The 19,945-nt window shown below is 42.4% G+C and overlaps 2 protein-coding genes across 8 annotated transcripts in view; both read left to right on the forward strand.

The window, feature by feature from the left end:
• LOC118363014 (zinc finger protein Gfi-1-like) overlaps positions 1-19,945 on the forward strand; it is a 139,741-nt gene that overhangs the window by 88,780 nt on the left and 31,016 nt on the right. For 3 of the 6 annotated variants that reach the window (XM_052485330.1, XM_052485329.1, XM_052485328.1), the window contains one exon: positions 17,500-17,630. The exons of 2 other annotated variants lie outside the window; for them this stretch is intronic. In XM_052485330.1, the coding sequence (XP_052341290.1) occupies positions 17,500-17,630 (131 nt within the window). Of the gene's footprint in view, positions 1-16,535; positions 17,070-17,499; positions 17,631-19,945 lie in introns of those variants that run through there. One more of the 6 variants, XM_052485327.1, reaches the window with a different exon arrangement.
• LOC118361896 (zinc finger protein 184-like) lies at positions 7,419-11,621 on the forward strand. 2 transcript variants are annotated; one of them, XM_052485347.1, is made up of 4 exons: positions 7,419-7,796; positions 7,970-9,212; positions 9,651-9,781; positions 9,981-11,621. In XM_052485347.1, exons 2-4 carry the CDS (start codon positions 8,978-8,980, stop codon positions 11,130-11,132), a joined length of 1,518 nt encoding a protein of 505 aa, XP_052341307.1. In that variant the 5' UTR covers positions 7,419-7,796; positions 7,970-8,977; the 3' UTR covers positions 11,133-11,621. The 2 variants fall into 2 exon arrangements, with proteins under 2 accessions (XP_052341307.1, XP_052341306.1); XM_052485346.1 differs by having other exon boundaries at positions 7,425-7,796; positions 7,970-9,269; positions 9,981-11,620.

The raw sequence follows: 19,945 nt of genomic DNA on the forward strand, positions 1-19,945 counted from the left end.
TGCATAATACTCATCACAATCCCTCATTGCCCAATCAGAAGATGATCCATAGCAGGGTGCTCCATATATTTAGGTGTACATATTCTTATTCCATCCCTTTAGATTTGTGTGTAATAGGTAGTTGTTGAGGAATTGTTAGATTACTTGTTAGATATTACTGCACTGTCGGAACTAGAAGCACAAGCATTCGCTACAATCGCAATAACATCTGCTAACCATGTGTATATGACCAATTTTTAAAAAATGATATCAGATTTCTTGATCCAACATCCTCTCACTCAGTATCTCTAACAGTCAGTAGACATGGAGGATGGGAAGCCTGATATGCTGCTGGTCAAAGAAGAGACAATAGATGATGGACCAGAGAGCATTGACCTGCTGAGTGGACTAAAGATGGGAGAGCAAGGTAAGGGTGAAATACATATAGCCTACATGCAGTAATAGATCTTCAATGGGAATAGTGATGTACCTGGCTATTGTTTTTTTTCCATCATTTTCTTCATTCAACATTTTTTATCAATACAGCTGATCTTTACATACAAAAACACACATTATAATGTTAGAATTTTACCAGGTAATTGAAAACAAAAAAAACCCTCCACATGAAGAATTCTCTGCCGTGATTTTAAAGTCCATTTTCTAACCTCTTCCTACAGGTGGTTGGCTAGAGGCTAACAGAGGAGACTGGACGAACATCTTGGATTCCCAGACAGGTGCAGGTGTAGATTTGAGGTGTGTCCATATGCTATGCGGCGAGAGAGAACAGACACAGACTCTGCTGGCGATGCTCCATCCTGCTCCCAACAGGTGCTGCCTTCAGCCTGCCTTCTATAGGATCTATCAACTGGAACATGGACCCTGAGACAACACAGACTCTCCCTGGCCTTAATCCTCCTCACACTCTCCTAATGTTAAACCAGACCTCAGACAATGCCAGTGCCTTAACACTAAATGGCTACACAAGCCCGATGACTAATGACAATAGTACATATGCTACCCGTGTTCGTTCTATGGGAAAGCCTTTAGTTTCCCCAAACAGGTGGAGATTCACCAGAAGATACACACGTTCGGCTACCAAGTGTGCTAGGTCAATTTCTCCCACTCCTTTAACCAGGAGAGGCACCAGAGGGTCCACACAGGGGAGAAATCCTACAGCTGCCCTCAGTGTGAGACGAGGTTCTCCCACCAGCACCAGCTGAAGATGCATCTGAAGGTCCACACTGGAGAGAGACTGTTTGCCTGTACTCACTGCAGGAAGAGGTTCTCAGAGAGGAGCTACCTCAGGATACACCAGCAGAAAATGCACACGGCCCATGTATAGAGTATAGTGACATGTGATGTAGTACTAGTTAGTTCATTCTGTCATTTTGGATGTAGTAGGGAACTGGATGAGAAGAACTGAGGAAAGAATGAGTATGATGAGGCAGAGTAGATACGGTGATGGTTGGTGTGATTGTGTCTGTAAAATGCTTCACTGATAAAGTGACAAACTTTTAGTTTGATACTGGTGTTTTATAGTGAAATAATGAGTGCCTTAATTCATGTTTTCTTGACATGAAGTAGTAAATATCACATCAATTTTTATTTGTCACATCCCCCCTGTCACCTTACCGTGAAATGCTTACATAACCAACAATGCAGTTCAAGAAATAGAGTTATAAAATAAAAAATAAAATAAAAACAAACACAATTACATAAAATTAACAAAGCTATATACAGGGGATACCGGTACCGAGTCAATGTGCGGGAGTACAGGTTGTTTGAGGTCATTTGTACATGTAGGTTGGGTGTGTAATGTAAGGTTTAACCTTTTCCAAATGATTCGAAAATTAATTTCATGAAAGTGAGCGTACCGGATTTACAGAAAAGGTAAAGTGTTACCATAGTGAGAAAAGTTATTCTACTTGTCACATTTATCGTTTTGTGCAATAAAAGTGCTGTACTTCACGTTATGTGAGTGTATGACCATTTTGTATGACAAATACAAAATTGACTCTGTGCTGACTGACTTGGTTATTTTAGTAGCATTGCAGGGACTGAGTTTCCCTTCTCTCAGTCAAACCAAAACATTATACTTCATTCTTGAATCAACACGTGTGTTATTATTTTTTATAAGAAACTCCAATGGCTCCATAGTGTTGGGTACTTGAATCACAGTGTTAGAGATGGGCTTGACTGTGATTAACATTTTATAATATCATGTTTCTGTGTGTACAGCAGAGTTTATTATATAAACCTTTATGTTCTTCTGTACAATTTGTGTTTACAGTCTGCAGTCCATGAGGACCTGCTGACATCTGGTGTTGCTGGTGGGAGAGACTGGACATCTGAAGCAGCTGGCCCCAGATCAGAACCCTGGATCAGGAGCTGTTACTCTTATTTCCCGAGTCGGAACAAGGATCAAACCACACGGGGCAGAGACTCCACCACCACACAGAACACAACCAGAGGACAGGTGGACTGAATTAACCTCAGTCCTGGTGGTCATCAGAGAGACAGAGGCTCCAGTCAGGGATCCAATCTGCAGCCCAGACCCTTCTCTTCACAGTCTCAGTGCAGGGATGAAGCAGGGCCTGGGGCTGATAGACCCTCCTATTTCTATGATACAAACACCACAGTATCCATGATGAACAGAGCAGGTCACCCTGGGCTTCAGCCTTCTCAGAGAGTGGTGGGAGACCCCCCTGGTGGTAGTTTCTCAGCTTCCTCCGCTACCTCAAGGTTACCCCACCAATACAGACAGGGTCAGGATGGGTGTTCACCACAAGAGGTACCTAGCCTATAACACAGCACACAATCCCAACAACACCCAAACAATGACTAGAGGTCAAGTAAGGAGCTCAAAGACTAAACACCTGAGGTCGGTGGCTCCAGCTTCTACCACCTTTGGTGTCACTGGGTCACAACGTGGGAGGCTGAGCATTAGGACGGACGCCGACAAGCCGTACGCCTGCCCCACGTGTGGGAAGCGTTTCGCTAAGGTGAACTATGTGAAGCAGCTCCAGACCGTTCACACCAAGGAGAGGCCCTTCATGTGTAAACTATGTTACAAGAGCTTTTCCTTCCTTAGTAACCTCATCAGACATAGGAGTGTCCACAATGGGGGGAAAACCGTAGCAGTGTGGCTTGAGATGTACACAGAGAATATCTGGGACCCATTCTTTAGCTGAAATATTCCAGTTATCATGTGAAGTGTCCTGAGGTAAGAGTTTTTGGGGGATTACTAATTCCCTCAATTGAGCATCTGGGTGCGCTCACATGATACAGACATGTTGTTTGTTTTGCTGGCGTTGTAAAAAAAAAAACGCTGTCATTGAAGTGTAACAGTATCAGTTCGTACATAAATTCACTCTGGCTACCTACGCCGATATAATGACCGGTGTCAGTAAACGTTGACAGAAAAATATATTAAATTGATGCCAGCAGCACAGTGACAGTCACCAACTCTCGAGATAACATGAAATCTGGTGGTACCTGTTCTATGTAGTTATAATTAGGTGATCAAATCTGTCAAATGAGAATTAATGTTGTCCTTTTGAAGTGTTGATTTTGATTTGCTTGTTTATCATTTAGAATTAAAAGGGCCTTCGTCTCCTTGGCTTCCTTCTAACCTATAGGTTTCTGCCCTTGCCACCGGGGGGCGGCAGGTAGCCTAGTGGTTAGAGCGTTGGGCCAGTAACCGAAAGGCTTTACAGCAGAGCTGTAAAAGCTGCCAAGGTAAAAATCTGTCATTCTGCCCCTGAACAAGGCAGTTAACCCACTGTTCATTGGCTGTCATTGAAAATAAGAATTTGTTCTTAACTGACTTGCTTAGTTAATAAAAAATACAAAAATACAAAATGGGATCTAGACAGTCATTAGTCTTTTGACTGCTCTGAGCAGTGAGAAAAGTTATTTAACTTCACATGTATTGTTTTGTGCAATAAAGTACTGTACTGTAAAGTCAGTGTATGACCATTTTGTTTGAATTAAAAGACTAAATTGACTCTGCTGACTAGGGCAGGTATGTTACTGGAAACCTTTGAGGTTTACCTGTAAACTACCAGAATTTTGGTGTCTTTCTAGGATTTTATGTAATCTATCATAAGACATCTAGTGGCCTTTTTGGGTACTTCAGATTATCACAGGTGTCTGTAATCATTTCTGGCCCCCTGTGTGCCCTAATATATGAAATAATTAGATAAGATTATTTTAAAATAGAATGACAAAGCTGTAAAACATTATCCTAAATAAAAACCAACATAAGGCTCGATTCTGACTGAAATTACGCCTTTCTTACGCATGCCTTTCCCATGCACGTCTTAGTAGTTGGTATTCAGACTTACCTTGTGCAGGTGCGTAACTTTGCTTTGCTTTAAAAAAAAATAAACTGCTGAAAACCCTCCCATTTGCTGGCAAACACATTTTCACATTAAGCTTTCAGAACATTTATCTTAAGCCATCCCTTTAAATACGGTGTACCTTTAATTCTAATTTTGTCGACAGACTAGAATACATTGTAAGAATGGATTCAGAAAATCAGGATCAAATAAATATCTAAATATATGCATATTCATCTCCATTTCAACAACAGCTGGTAGATGTAAAAAATACGATTATTTTATATATATTATTTTATACACTAAATATATTGATGAATAATAAATAGTGTTTTGATTCATCCTGAAAATGGTCATATTCAAGTTCAACATGAAATATTGGAAGGGGGGGCAATAGGGGTTGAACAATAGTCCTAAAAAACAACCCTAATTCTCACTAATCATGGAACTGTATTACAACGCTCCAGTCTTCGTGAACGGTGCGCCAGGCTCCAGGTTTAACCTGCTAAGTGTGGTCTGAGTTGCATAATGATTAAGACAGTCTACATGTCCCAAATTATTGCACAGCGTTAGCCTAATATGATCCACTAATCCTAGCGACCCCCAGGAACAATTTACAAGGTTGTGACAGGAAATAAAGGGAATAGAATGATGCAAAATGTAGGCTACAAATGGAAGAAAACTAACACAAGTGACCGTTATAAATGTATGTGGGTATTTCTGATTTACTCCCGATAGTGGCACATTTTGAAAATGATACAAATTGTAAAATCAAACTGAGAAATACCCGGGTATAGGCTATAATTCAAACATTCTAATGCGCATATGCATCAAATTACGAGGGCACACAATTCAAATTCTGAATAACAGCACAGCTATTTGTAGCCTTTTTCACCGTGGAAAAGGGGCAGCAATAAATGTCATGTTGATATGAATTTCAGTTTGCTTCCATATGACTGGTTTTCCATTCATCTCCAGGGATCATTAGGAAAATGAATTTAAAACAATTGCAATGTGTATTTACAATCCCCTTCTCCAAACGGATTACTCATTTACCGAGCTGTTATCAATAGCTCTTGTCCATTTAGAAATTACAGTGCATGGAGAATGCTGTTAATTCTATTGTAAAAGGTAGATGCTTTTTACACGTGGAACTGGCAGGTTTGCGGCGACCTTATTCATGGTGTCCTCGCATGTAAAGGTGGTGGAATTATGAGGGGAATTCAGTCAAAGTCAGAATACACCTTATCTGTAAACACACCCCGGTCACACCTTCATTTTTTAGTTCTACACCCTAAACGAATAGCAGGTGAATAGCATGCTACTCTCTTGCTTAAATTCAAGATCAAGATACGCATAGAGAGTGCATGACAAGGGAATAACATTCCATTTACACAGGTTCACCTCGGGTCAGAATCGGGCCTTAGTGAATACCATTGGTGTTTAATATGAGGGTTACAGCAGGAAATATATTTTTTTACATGCTTATTTATTTTATAATGTCAATGTGCATTTGTTGTCAAACTGGTGTCAGTTGTGAACCCAGTCAATAGAGTTAATTGAAAATAATGCCAATGTTGATTAGATAACTTTTTCATTAAATTGACTATTTTCTCTTGAACCATATGGTCTATCTACTAGAAACTCATGGACAATATGGACACAGATATAATAAATGAACAATATATATGAACAAATGTGTTTAGCTATTAAAGTATAAACAACCAAAGATTGCCATAGATTCTGTTAATGAGGACCTGCTGATATTGCTGTTGCTGGTGAGAGGAGAGAGTAGAACCTTTGAGATTGCTGGTCACAAACCCTGGCCCCGGATCAGGAGCCGTCGCTCGTCCTTCCCAAATCAGAACCAGGAACGAACCATGAGGGACAGAGACTCCATCACCACACAGAACACAACCAGTGGACAGGTGGACTGAACAACCTCAGTCCTGGTGGTCATCAGAGAGACAGAGGCTCCAGTCAGGGATCCAGTCTGCAGCCCAGACCCTTCTCTTCACAGTCTCAGTGCAGGGATGATACAGGGCCTGGGGCTGATAGAGACAGACCCTCCTGTTCCTATGATACAAACACCACAGTATCCATGATGAACAGAGCAGGAAACAATGTGGCCAAGCACCAGACCGTTCACACCAAGGAGAGGCCTTTCAAGTGCAAAGTATGTAGGAGTGTCCACAATGGGGAGAAAGCAGTGTGGTTTGAGTTTTACACAGGGGATATCTGGGAACCATTCTTTATCTGACATATTATAGTTATCATGTGTCTTGGGGTAAGAGGGTAATTAACCACATACCCCTCATTACCCTTTGTTAACTTGTCATTTGAAACAGGCTTGAGTAAATGTTTTAGAGAAACAGTAAACCTAGGCTAGAACATGGAGAGTTTAATATTTACCACACTGAGGTAATGTAGATGGAATAGTCATTCTCGGGTTGTTCCATCTGATTTTAATCACTTTTGACCACACCCCTTTATACATATCTGCCCATGGTAGAAATGGTCAGAAAGTGCATTTTTGGACCTGAATTCCAAAACATTTAGGAGATAGAGGTGCTTAAAGTTTATCAAATTTGCATACCCCACCATACCATGAGACATCCATGTCTTCATCACTGGGAAAGATAAACAGTTGAGTTTGATAGAATTTAAGAGCTTACAAACAGGGTTGTCAAACTATTTTATCATTTATTTTAAAAAGTCATACAAATGAATAACTTTTAACCTAAATCCAGTTACATTTTTTGTTGATTTTACATTTACTTCAGGTTAATTGACAAATCAACCAAATGTAAATCAAAAGTAGACATTGAACTGACGTCAGTGCGCAGGATGTCTAATGGTGCAAAATGGATCAACTTTAAGCACCTCTATCTCCTAAATGTTTTGGCAATCAGACCCAAAAAGTCACTTTCTTGACCACTTCTACAATGTGCAAATATGTGTAGAAAGTTGGCATCAAATCAAAAAGTTATTGAAATAAAATGGAACGACCACACCCTTTGAGCTATGATCCCAACCAATAAGATCCTCTCTTCAGTGTAAAAGGGGGCACCGTTTGGTGTGACGCAGACCCGGTGGAGAACGCAAGACTGAAGTGACCCTGTCGGTACTTTTGAGTTTTGATACAGAGTTATTACCTGATAAGGTAATGTTAGGATATGTAAGTTATCCAGTAAGAGCGTTTGTTCCAAACCCCCTACAGTGGGACAAAAGAGTGTGTCGTTTTGGTGTGAAAAGCTGTTTGTCAATTGTGGGGGTGGCCATGTTGTTGGGGATCAGAAATGTCCTGTGTGAGTGAGACAGCGTGAGGTTGCCAGGGTGAGAGCAGAGCGGAAAGTGTCATATGCTGAGGCATTGAGGAAAGTAGAAGATGGAGCGCTATGGGTGAGAGATCCTAAGAGGTAGTAGGCCAGTAGTAGGCCAGTGCAGAGTGACTTGAATAGTTTAGGCTTTAGTAAGGTTGGCTTCTTGGTGTTTATTGCTATGTCCTCGAAATGGTCTTGATAAGGTAATGTTAGGATAAGGTAAGCGTTTGTACAGTAGTGTGTCGTTTTGGTGTGATATTGTGGAGGTGGCCATGTTGTTGGGGATCAGAAATGTCCCAGCGTGAGGTTGCCAGGGTCAGAGGCAAGGTTGGCTTCTTGGTGTTTATTGCTATGGTCATTAAATTGTACCGCACGGATGGAATGGAAATCCCAGAATATAGATTTTTTAGTAGCAGCAGCAGGGACGTTTTTTGGGTGTCACAGATTTTAGGCGCAGAAGAACTACAGGGAATTTTGAGAGAAAGGCTTCCATATTCGTTCGGGCCAAAGTAGTGGGAAGGAGTGGTGGGTTTGTTGGGGATAGTGGTGTATATGAAGGGTTAGATGGAGGTGCAATTTATTTTTTCCTACTCCCCTTTTCTGTGAACAAAATGTGCGATTCACACCGACCTGTGAAGGGCAGCAATACGCAACAAAGCATCTAGTCAGATGTCGTATGCGGAGTCAGTGAAGATGGGTCAAGGATCCTAAGAGGCTCCAGTTGAGTAGTAGACTTTTGTCAGTAGAGTGATAGGCCTACAAACGAAACATGCTTCAGTAAGGACTGTACCGCCGGAATGGAATGTAAATCACAGAAAATAGGTGTTGTGGTGGCAGCTGCAGAGAAGTGCTTGGGATTACGAGAAATTACTACGGAAGTGTTACATGGTGTGTTGAATGGTAGTGTTCTGTCCTCCCAGGCTGTTGGCATGGTGTATGATCAGATAGGATCAACATAGCGGAATTGGGGGTGAGTTTTTAATGAATGTTGGGTAAGTTGGCAGGGTTTTTCCTTTTCCCAATTATACTCCAGTCCAGCTGATGGCGGTAATGTAACGTTAATATTGGATGCCAACCGGAATTAAACCTACTGAAGACGTAGTCTCCCGGAAAACCAAACAAAAAAAAGTAAACGGAAGTGAACAATCATTTCAAAGTTAGCATTTTATTGTTGTATTTAGACGTTTATTAACACCCTAGAACTCAACATATGACTCATTTAACGGCACATCATCACATACTTACCCCAGGTAGTGTTTAATTCGCGTTGGAAACAGGACATAAATTATAGGTTTTATATAAGTAACGCTAGCTAGCTGTTAACGTTAGCTAATAATGGCTAACTGTATGGTTTTTCACACTCAAATAGCCTCCATCATGGAGGTGCTGGCGAATGCAGCCGTGGCAGACATTTGTAAACTCGTAGACGACGACTATGCAGTGTTTCGTTTAGAAATAACTCAAAGCCAGAAAGAAAACAGGACATTGCGGAGGAAACTTCAGCTACTGGAACTGAAGGAGGCACGGGAGCGCGCAGAGAGGACAATGACGCGAGGACGCGTCGTCCCAGGTAGTTCGACTACGAGTAGTGTCAATATCCTGGACCGATACAGAGGAATGGCAAGAGGTACATTTAGCTGAAAAATATATAGCTCAGCGCCTGTCACCACGTTCTCCTCTGCACATGTGTTCAGATGTGTTAATTGGGCCATGGTCAGTTTTTTGGCTAGTATGCAATAATTCTCCTGATTACTTAAATATCTTTCACAAAGACAGTATCATATTCTAACCATATTCTTGATTAACTGCATTTCCTATTATTTACTCAATGAAAACAAAGTGATGCATAGAACATAATACAGAGATCAATAAATAGTATATCAAGAAGTGTTAAGTTACATCCTTGTCAATTGTTGACAGTGTCCAAATTGTCAATAGTGTACAATATAGCGTTGAGGATTGACAGTAGCAAACATAACCTCCTCTTTATCCTCAATCACTCTCTCAGGTGAAGGAAATCTCACTGGAGGCCACAGGATCTCTGTGAAGCCAGCAGGACACAATACATGGAGAGATGACCAACCAATCACTATTGGTGAGGGGAGTGGACCCTCAACCCAGCACATTATCATGATAGAGGTTAGTGTAATAGTGTTGCATAACAAATTACAGTTACTTTGTAAATCAGATGTGGCCCATTTATTTCAAAGGCTTCCCTCAGCTATTCACTTGCTTACATGTACATCCTAATTTATCTGCCAATGGGGAGCTTGTGAGACTTACAACATATTTATCAAATTCTACTCATGTACTGGTAGTAACCCTCTCTCCTTTGCAGTCTGCAGATGCAGAGGCTGATGGCCCTGAGGTCAAGCTTGAGAGGTCTGAAGGAGAGGTGGACCCACGGCACAGCAGAGACATCCAGACTGGAGTGCCCCCTGTAGCCATGGATGACCCAACCACTGCCCCAGTGCAACCCAGGACCCGACGCATCAGCACGGAGGTCAGTGGAACGCTGACCGCCGTACTCAAGTCAGAGACAGACACCGAGACTTTAACGGGGCTGGGGCGACTGGGCAGTCCTCCTGCTCCCCGCTCAGAGTATTTACTTTACGGTAACCTGAGCCCGAGGACAGTTCTATCACATCAGGACACAGGTGACGCGTTACAGACTAGCAATGATCCGTCCTGTTCATATGCTACAGAGACCGAGATGATACCTAGTGATATATCTGTGGACTTAGATAAACAGACTAATCCAATGAGAGGGGACTGGAACCGGTACAGTAGTAGTGTATACTCTGAACGGTGCCTAAATAAGAAAGGGGAGGTTATAGTCTTAGATGACATGATTGTGAAAGTGGAGGACGACACTCCTCTGACATGGAATGCAAACGAAACTCACATAGGACACTCGCAGGGCAACACCAGTGACTACTTAGACTACAGGGAAAGCTTAGAGAGAAATCCAAATGTCGCAACCCACTCCCCTTTACACGCGTTCAGGGATCGCGATCCAGAGTCCACGTCAATGGGGCCTTCTGATTCACACGGCCGCATTCTTTTTGATCAGGTATTGAACTCAAATGACAGGGCTAGAGCCCAGGCTCAGGGAGGGGGAGCAACATCAGGCAATACAAAAGAGAAACGGTTCCTCTGCAAGTTCTGTCACAAAGGCTTTAGCTGCCTCCAGAAGGTGGAGAGTCACCAGAGGGTCCACACAGGGGAGAAATCGTTCAGCTGTACCCAGTGTGAGAAGAGGTTCTCCCACCAGCACCACCTGAAGAGGCACCAGAGGGTCCACACTGGGGAGAAACCCTACAGCTGCCCCCAGTGTGAGAAGAGGTTCTCCCGCCAGGACCAGCTGAAGATGCATCTGAAGGTCCACACTGGAGAAAGGCCATTCGCCTGTACACACTGTGGGAAAAGGTTCTCAGAGAGGAGCTACCTCAGGACACACCAGCAAAAACACCATTCAACTCTAACATAGAAAGTAAACATTCCACTCGATTGCTTCTGACGTTTAGATCAAACCCTGCATTATAGACAAAGATTAATTTTCATTGTTGCCATCAGAAAAGATCCACAGATGAATTTGGAATAACAAGAGTAACAGATTTCAGTGTTGAATATTCCTGGGTGGAATATTGCATCCAGACATTGTGTGATATATAAGGTGATATATAAGCCTAAAAGGTCTGTTATATAATTGTGTTTCTACTGTGGAGGATATATAATGTTCATAAATGCCTATTTAATTATTTCCATTCAACTATTTAATTTTTTTCCCAAAACACTTGAGAAAATGAATGCAGTATCAAGTTCATGCAGATTTTTTGTTGTAATGGTGTATTTAAAACTTGTTTATGTTGAATAACATATAATGGGACTTTTCATTAAGACTTATTCACCATCCTTGGATTTCTTCAAATGTTGTAATAAAGTATGATTAAAATTGATTGAATTGTCATTTTTAGTCAATGATCTACAATGTCAAAGTGGAAGAAAGATTCCAACATTTTTGAAAGATGAATGAAAAATAAAAACTAATACCTTGATTAGCTAAGTATTCACCCCCAGATTTAATTCAAAACTAACTTGGCCACTCAGGAACATTCCCTGTCTTCTTGGTAAGCAACTCCAATGTAGATTTGGCCTTGTAGGATATTGTCCCGCTTAAAGGTGAATTCCTCTCTCAGTGTCTGGTGTAAAGCAGATAGAAGCAGGTTTTCCCCAAGGATTTTTCCTGTGCTTTGCTCCATCCCGTTACTTTTTATACTGAAACACCCCCCAGTTTTGCAGAGTTCCAGCATACCCAGACCATGTTCAGAGCCACCACCATGCTTGAAAATGAGGCGGTTACTCAGTGATGTGTTGGATTTGCCCAAAACATAAGGCTTTGAATTTAAGCAACCAAAAAAGTACAATTACTTTAGTGCCTTGTTGTATACAGGAATGTTTTGGAATATTTTTTTTCTGTGTATTCGTATTCTTTTCACTCTGTCATTTAGGTCAATATTGTGGAGTCACTACAATGTTGTTGATCCATCCTCAGTTCTCCCATCACAGCCATTGAACTCTGTAGCCGTTTTAAAATCACCAATGTCCTAATGGGGACATTCCTGAGCAGTTTACTTCCTGTCCTGCAGCTCAGTTCAGAATGACGACTGCATCTTTTATGTGTCTGAGTGGTTTAATACATCATCCACAGCTTAACCCTTACGAAAAAAAGATTGCAGTCAGAGTGCAGTATAACTGTAGTATACTGCAAATACTGCATCCAAAATATTTTTTTACTGCAGTAATTTTTGCAAGGTAACTGCAGTTAGAGTGCAGTATAACTTATAATTAACAGTAATTCTGCAATTACTGTGTCCAAAATACCAGTCAACTGCAGTTATTTCACTTTTACAGTAGTTTCAAAACTGAAATATCTTTTTGTAAGGAAATTAACTTCAGCATGCTTAAATAGATATTCGATGTCTGATTTGTTATTGTTACCCATCTACCAATCACTGCCCTTCTTTATGAGGCTTTATAAAAGCTTTGTATATTAATATGTGCTTTACTTGACTCAGGGACCTTGCAGATGTTGTATGAATTGGGGACAGCGGAAGGTGGAGTCATTTAAAAATCATGTCAACCCCTATTATTTCACCAAGTGAGTCCATGTTACAGAGTAGGTGATTTGTTCAAGGTCAACTGCCCCTTAGAACCAAAATCTCCAGCTTTAAATGGCCCATGTCGCATCAATACAAGTCAAACATTAATTCTAGTGTCAAAACGTACTACAAAGTGTGAAGTTAGTCTTGTCCAAAACAGAGTTTAGTGAGTGTGCTTGTCACAACTTGTTGAAGGGCTGGGTATGGATTAATTACATTTGCCAATGATGCCTAATTGCCCAGAGACAACACGCCCCCAGCTGTGGTCCGCCCCCAACCATGTGTACATTTGGTGTTAAGTCTGCAGCGCACGCACATTTCGCTCTGCAAATAGGAGTGAAAATGGGCTTCATTAAAAGTTGTTTAACAACCTTGGGCAGATGGCCAGCATATAGATTTCAAATAAAATTGTATTGGTCACAAACATATTTAGCAGTTATTATTACGGGTGTAGCGAAATGCTTGTGTTCCGAGCTCCAACAGTGCAGTAGTAACAATACACAAATCTAAAAGTAAAAGAATGGAATTAAGAAAATATATAAATATTAGGACGAGCAATGATGGAGTGGCATTGACTAGGATACAGTATGTACATATGGAGATGAGTAAAGCAGTATGTAAACATCATTAAAGTGACTAGTGTTCTATTATTAACGTGGCCAGTGATTCCATGTCTATGTACATAGGGCAGCAGCCTCTAAGGTGCAGGGTTGAGTAACCGGGTGTTAGACGGCTAGTGATGGCTGTTTAACAGTCTGATGGCCTTGAGATAGAACATGTTTTTCCAGTCTCTCGGTCCCAGCTTTGATGCACCTGTACTGACCTCGCCTTCTGGATGGTAGCCTGTAGGTGGCCTGGAGGGCAAGCAGTTGCCTCCGGTGATGCATTGGGCAGACCACACCACCCTCTGGAGAGCCCTGCAGTTACGGGTGGTGCAGTTGCCGTACCAGGCGGTGAAACAGCCCAACAGTTGCGCCTTCTTTACCACACTGTCTGTGTGGGTGGACCATTTCAGATTGACAGTGATGTGTATGCTGAGCTTTTCACCTTCCCCACTGCAGTTGATGTGGATAGGGGCATGCTCCCTCTGCTGTTTCCTGAAGTCCACAATCAGCTCCTTTGTTTTGTGCAGTGTGATGGCGATTGCATTGTCTGTGGATCTATTGGGGCGGTAAGCAAATTGAAGTGGGTCAAGGGTGACAGGTAAGGTAGAGGTGATATGATCCTTAACTAGCCTTTCAAAGCACTTCATGATGACAGAAGTGGTGTGCTATGGGGCGATAATCATTTAGTTCAGTTACTTGTGCTTTCTTGGGTACAGAAACAATGGTGGACATATTGAAACAAGTGGGGATAGCAGACTGGGATAGGGAGAGATTGAATATGTCTGTAAACACTCCAGCCAGCTGGTCTGCGCATGCTCCGAGGACGTGTCTAGGGATGGCGTCTGTGCCGGCAGGTTTGTGAGGGTTAACACGCTTAAATGTCTTACTCACGTCGGCCATGGAGAACGAGAGCCCACAGTCCTTGGGAGTGGGCCATGTCGGTGGCACTGTGTTATCCTCAAAGCAGGTGAAGAAGGTGTTTAGCTTGTCCGGGAGCAAGACGTCGGTGTCCGTGACGTGGCTGGTTTTCCCTTTGTAGTCCGTTATTGTCTGTAGACCCTGCCACATACGTCTCGTGTCTGAGCTGTTGAATTGCGACTCCACTGTCTATGTACTGACGTTTTACCCATTTGATTTCCTTACGGAGGGAATAACTACACTATTTGTATTCAACCATATACCCAGTCACCTTGCCATAGTTAAATGCGGTGGTTCGCGCTTTCAGTTTGGCGTGAATGCTGCCATCTATCCACGGTTTCTGGTTTGGGTAGTCACCGTGGGAACAACATCCCCTATCGATTCCTGATGAATTCAGTCACCATGTCCGTGTATATATCATTGTTATTCTCAGAGGCGACCCGGAACAAACTGAATTGGTCCACTCACACTGACAGCGTCGTGAAGAAGGCGCAGCAGCGCCTATTCAACCTCAGGAGGCTGAAGAAATTTGGCTTGTCACCAAAAGCACTCACAAACTTCTACAGATGCACAATCGAGAGCATCCTGGCGGGCTGTATCACCGCCTGGTACGGCAACTGCTCCGCCCTCAACCGTAAGGCTCTCCAGAGGGTAGTGAGGACTGCACAACGCATCACCGGGGGCAAACTACCTGCCCTCCAGGACACCTACACCACCCGTTGTTACAGGAAGGCCATAAAGATCATCAAGGACATCAACCACCCGAACCACTGCCTGTTCACCCCGCTATCATCCAGAAGGCGAGGTCAGTACAGGTGCATCAAAGCTGGGACCGAGAGACTGAAAAACAGCTTCTATCTCAAGGCCATCAGACTGTTAAACAGCCACCACTAACAGTGAGTGGCTGCTGCCAACACACTGTCATTGACACTGACCCAACTCCAGCCATTTTAATAATGGGAAATGATGTAAATATATCACTAGCCACTTTAAACAATGCTACCTTATATAATGTTACTTACCCTACATTATTCATCTCATATGCATATGTATATACTGTACTCTACATCATCGACTGCATCCTTATGTAATACATGTATCACTAGCCACTTTAACTATGCCACTTTGTTTACTTTGTCTACACACTCATCTCATATGTATATACTGTACTCGATACCATCTACTGTATGCTGCTCTGTACCATCACTCATTCATATATCCTTATGTACATATTCCTTATCCCGTTACACTGTGTATAAGACAGTAGTTTTGGAATTGTTAGTTAGATTACTTGTTGGTTATCACTGCATTGTCGGAACTAGAAGCACAAGCATTTCGCTACACTCGCATTAACATCTGCTAACCATGTGTATGTGACAAATAAAATTTGATTTGATTTGATTTGATACCATAGCCGAGCAGCCGCACACAAGCCTAAGATTACCATACGCAGTGCCAAGCATCGGCTGGAGTGGTGAAAAGCTCGCTGCCATTGGACTCTGAAATATTGGAAACGCGTTCTCTGGGAGTGATGAATCACGACCCACCATCTGGCAGTCTGATGGATGAATCTGGTTTTGGCGGATGCCAAGAGAATGCTACCTACCTGCCCCAATGCATAGGGCCACCTGGAAAATTTGGTGGAGAAGGAATAATGGTCTGGGGCTGTTTTTCATGGTTCGGGCTAGGCCCCTTAGTTCCAGTGAAGGGAAATCTTAACGCTGCAGCAACATTCTGGACGATTCTGTGCGTCCAACTTTGTGGCGACAGTTTGGGGAAAGCCCTTTCCTGTTTCAGCATGACAATGTCCCCATGCACAAAGCGAGGTCGATACAGAAATGGTTCGTCGAGATCGAGGTGGAAGAACTTGAATGGCCTGCCCAGAGCCCTGACCTCAACCCCATCGAACATCTTTGGGATGAATTGGAGTCCTAATCAGCCAAAATCAGTGCCTGACTTCACTAATGCAGTTGCGGCTGAATGGAAGCAATTCCCCGCAGTAATGTTACAACACCTAGTGGAAAGCCTTCCCAGAAGAGTGGGGGCTATTATTGCTGCAATGGGGGACCAACTCCATATTAATGCCCAAGGTTTTGGAATGAGATGTTCGATGAGCAGGTGTCCACATACTTTTGGTAATGTAGTGTATTTAAATGTGTAATTCGCACTCTGACCTGAGAAAGGCAGCAATACAGCGACTAGTCTGCTGGAAACGCACAAGAAGAAGAGTGTAAACGGAAGTAAACAATGACAAAGAACAACTTCCACGTCAGCGTTTTTATTGTTGTTATTTAGATGTTTATTAACACGATGGAACTAAAAATATGACTCATTTAACTGCACAGCATCACATACTTACCCAATGTTGTATTTAATTCGCGTTGGAGACAGGACTTGGTTGATAGACGTTATTTAGGTAACGCTAGCTAGCTAGTTGCTAACGTTAGCTAAACGTAACAATGGCTAACTGTATGGTTTTCCACACTCAAATAGCCTCCATCATTGAGGTGCTAGCGAATTCAGCCGTGGCAGATATCTGTAAACTCGTAGACGACGACTATGCAGTGTTTCGTTTGGAAATAACTCAAAGCCAAAAAGAAAACAGGGCATTGAGGAGGAAACTACAGCTAATGGAACTGAAGGTGGCACGGGAGCGCGCAGAGAGGACAATCCGAGAGCGCGCCCTCGCCAGTCGTCCCAGTGGTGTCAAGATCCTCGACCGATACAGAGGCACGGCAAGGGGTACATTTTTTTAGAATGCGGATGCTGCGGGGCCTGTCGCCCCGTTCTCCTCTGCGTATGTGTTCAGATGTGTTGTCCAGAATTGGGTCTTGGACAGTTTTTGGATAGTATGCAATACTAACCCCATCTTGCACAACTTTATTTTACCTTTGTTTTACTAGGCAGACCAATTAAGAACAAATGATTATTGCACAAAGACAAGATCATATTCTAAGTATATTATTGATAAACTGAATGTTGAATTATCATACTCCAAAAGAATGTGATGCATGGAACAGTCAATCAATCATAGTATATCAAGAAGTTATGAGAAGTGTAACCTTATCCTTGCAAATTGTTAGACAGTGTCAATAGTGATAGTGTACCATATAGTGTTGAGTATTGACAGTACCAAACTTAAGCACCCCTTTTCCCCCAATAATTTTCTCAGGTGAAGGACATCTCACTGGAGACCACAGGAGCTTTGCAAAGCCGGCAGGACACAATACGTGGAGAGATGACCAACCCTTAGCTGTTGATGAGGGGAGTGGAACCTCAACCCAGCATGTTATCGTGATTGAGGTTGGTGTCATACAGTGGCTTGCGAAAGTATTCACCCCCCTTGGCATTTTCCTATTTTGTTGCCTTACAACCTGGAGTTCAAATAGATTTTTTGGGGGTAATTTGATTTACACAACATGCCTACCTCGTTGAATATGCAAAATATGTTTTGTGAAATAAACTAGAAATACAAAAAAAATGAATAGTTATGCATGCTCAAGTTTTCACCCCCCCAAAGTCAATACATTGTAGAGCCACCTTTTGCAGCAATTACAGCTGCAAGTCTCTTGGCATATGTCTCGAAAGCTTGGCACATCTAGCCACTGGGATTTTTGCCCATTCTTCAAGACAAAACTGCTCCAGCCCCTTCAAGTTGGATGGGTTCCGCTGATGTACAACAATCTTTAAGTCATACCACAGATTCTCAATTGGACTGAGGTCTGGGCTTTGACTAGGCCATTCCAAGACATTTAAATGTTTCCCCTTAACCACTTGAGTGTTGCTTTAGCAGTATGCTTAGGGTTATTGTCCTGCTGGAAGGTCAACCTCTGTCCCAGTCTCAAATCTCTGGAAGACTGAAACAGGTTTCCCTCAAGAATTTCCATGCATTTAGCACCATTTATCATTCCTTCTATTCAGACCAGTTTCCCAGTCCCTACCGATGGAAAAACATTGACAGGGATGGTGTTCAAGGTGATGAGAGGTGTTGGGTTTGTGCCAGACAAAGCGTTTTCCTTGATGGCCAAAAAGCTCAATTTTGGTCTCATTTGACCAGAGTACCTTCTTCCATATGTTTGGAGAGTCTCCCACGTGCCTTTTGGCCAACATATTATATGTTTTTTTAAGCAATGGCTTTTTTCTGGCCACTCTTCTGTACAGCCCAGCTCTGTGGAGTGTACGGCTTAAGGTGGTCCTATGGACAGATACTCCATTCTCTGCTGTGGAGCTTTGAAGCTCCTTCAGGGTTATCTTTGGTCTCTTTGTTGCCTCTCTGATTAATGCCCTCCTTGCCTGGTCCGTGAGTCTTTGGTGGGCGGCCCTCTCTTGGCAGGTTTGTTGTGGTGCCATATTCTTTCCATTTTTTTAAATAATGAAACAAAATAGGAAAAATTCCAAGGCAGGTGAATACTTTTGAAAGGCACTGTAAGTGTAACATTAAAAGTTACAGTACATCAAATTTGGCCCGTTTATTTCAGAAAGGCTATGCATAGCTTTTCATTTGCTTACATGTACATCCTAATTTATCTGCCATATGGGGAGCTTGTTATGATGGCGCTGAAGAGGATGGCTGACGTTTTACATGCTCCTGACCAATTGTGCTAGTTTTTTTGTGTTGTTGAACTTATTTTTGAAACTTATTTTGTACATAATGTTGCTGCTACAATCTCTTATGAATGGAAATAACTTCTGGACATCAGAACAGCGATTACTCACCACGAACTGGAAGAAGCTTTTTCCTTTAACGAGTCCAACGAGAAGGATATACTGCTCTCCCGGAAACTGGCCCAAATCCCAGTCTTTTGCGTGAAGAAAAGACGGAGGAAAAGAGGACGCAGATCGGGCTGCCTTCTGAGAATTCTTAAGCGAGCGAGTAAACTCCCACTGCCATCCATTCTAATTGCTAACATGCAATCATTGGAAAATAAAATTGATGACCTACGATTACCCTACCAATGGCACATTAATTATTAAGAACAGTAATATCTTAAGTTTCACAGAGTCGTGGCTGAACGACGTCACCGATAATATAGAGCTGGCGGGATTTTCCATGCACCGGCAGAACAGAGAAGCTTTTGTAAGAACAGAGAAGCAGTCTGGTAAGACGAGGGATGGGTGTGTGTGTCTTTTTGTCCATAACAGCTGGTGCGCAATGTGTAATATTAAAGAAACCTTGAGGTATTGCTCGCCTGAGGTAGAGTACCCAATGATAAGCTGTAGACCACACTATCTACCAAGAGAGTTCTCATCTATATTATTCGTAGCCATCTATTTACCACCACAGACCTATGATGGCACTAAGACCGCACTCAACCAACTCTATAAGGCCATAAGCAAACAAGAAAATGCTCACCCAGAAGCGGTGCTCCTAGCGGCCGGGGACTTTAATGCAGGCAAACTTAAATCCATTTTGCCACATTTTTACCAGCATGTCACATGTGCAACCAGGGAAAAAAAACAATAGACCACATTTACTCCACACACAGAGATCCATAAAAAAAAATCTCCCTCGCCCTCCATTTGGCAAATCTGACCATAATTCTATCCTCCTGATTCTTACTTACAAGCAAAAACTAAAGCAGGAAGTACCCGTGACTTGCTCAAAGTGGTCAGATTAT

The sequence above is a fragment of the Oncorhynchus keta genome, chromosome 29, assembly GCF_023373465.1.
Source record: "Oncorhynchus keta strain PuntledgeMale-10-30-2019 chromosome 29, Oket_V2, whole genome shotgun sequence".
Classification (NCBI taxonomy): domain Eukaryota; kingdom Metazoa; phylum Chordata; class Actinopteri; order Salmoniformes; family Salmonidae; genus Oncorhynchus; species Oncorhynchus keta.

Coding starts and splice junctions, on each gene's coding strand:
- LOC118361896 (XM_052485346.1), top strand. CDS start 8,978: ATGGCTAACTGTATGGTTTTTCACACTCAAATAGCCTCCATCATGGAG. Junction 9,270..9,650: donor ATACAGAGGAATGGCAAGAG/GTACATTTAGCT, acceptor TCACTCTCTCAG/GTGAAGGAAATCTCACTGGA. Junction 9,782..9,980: donor AGCACATTATCATGATAGAG/GTTAGTGTAATA, acceptor TCTCCTTTGCAG/TCTGCAGATGCAGAGGCTGA.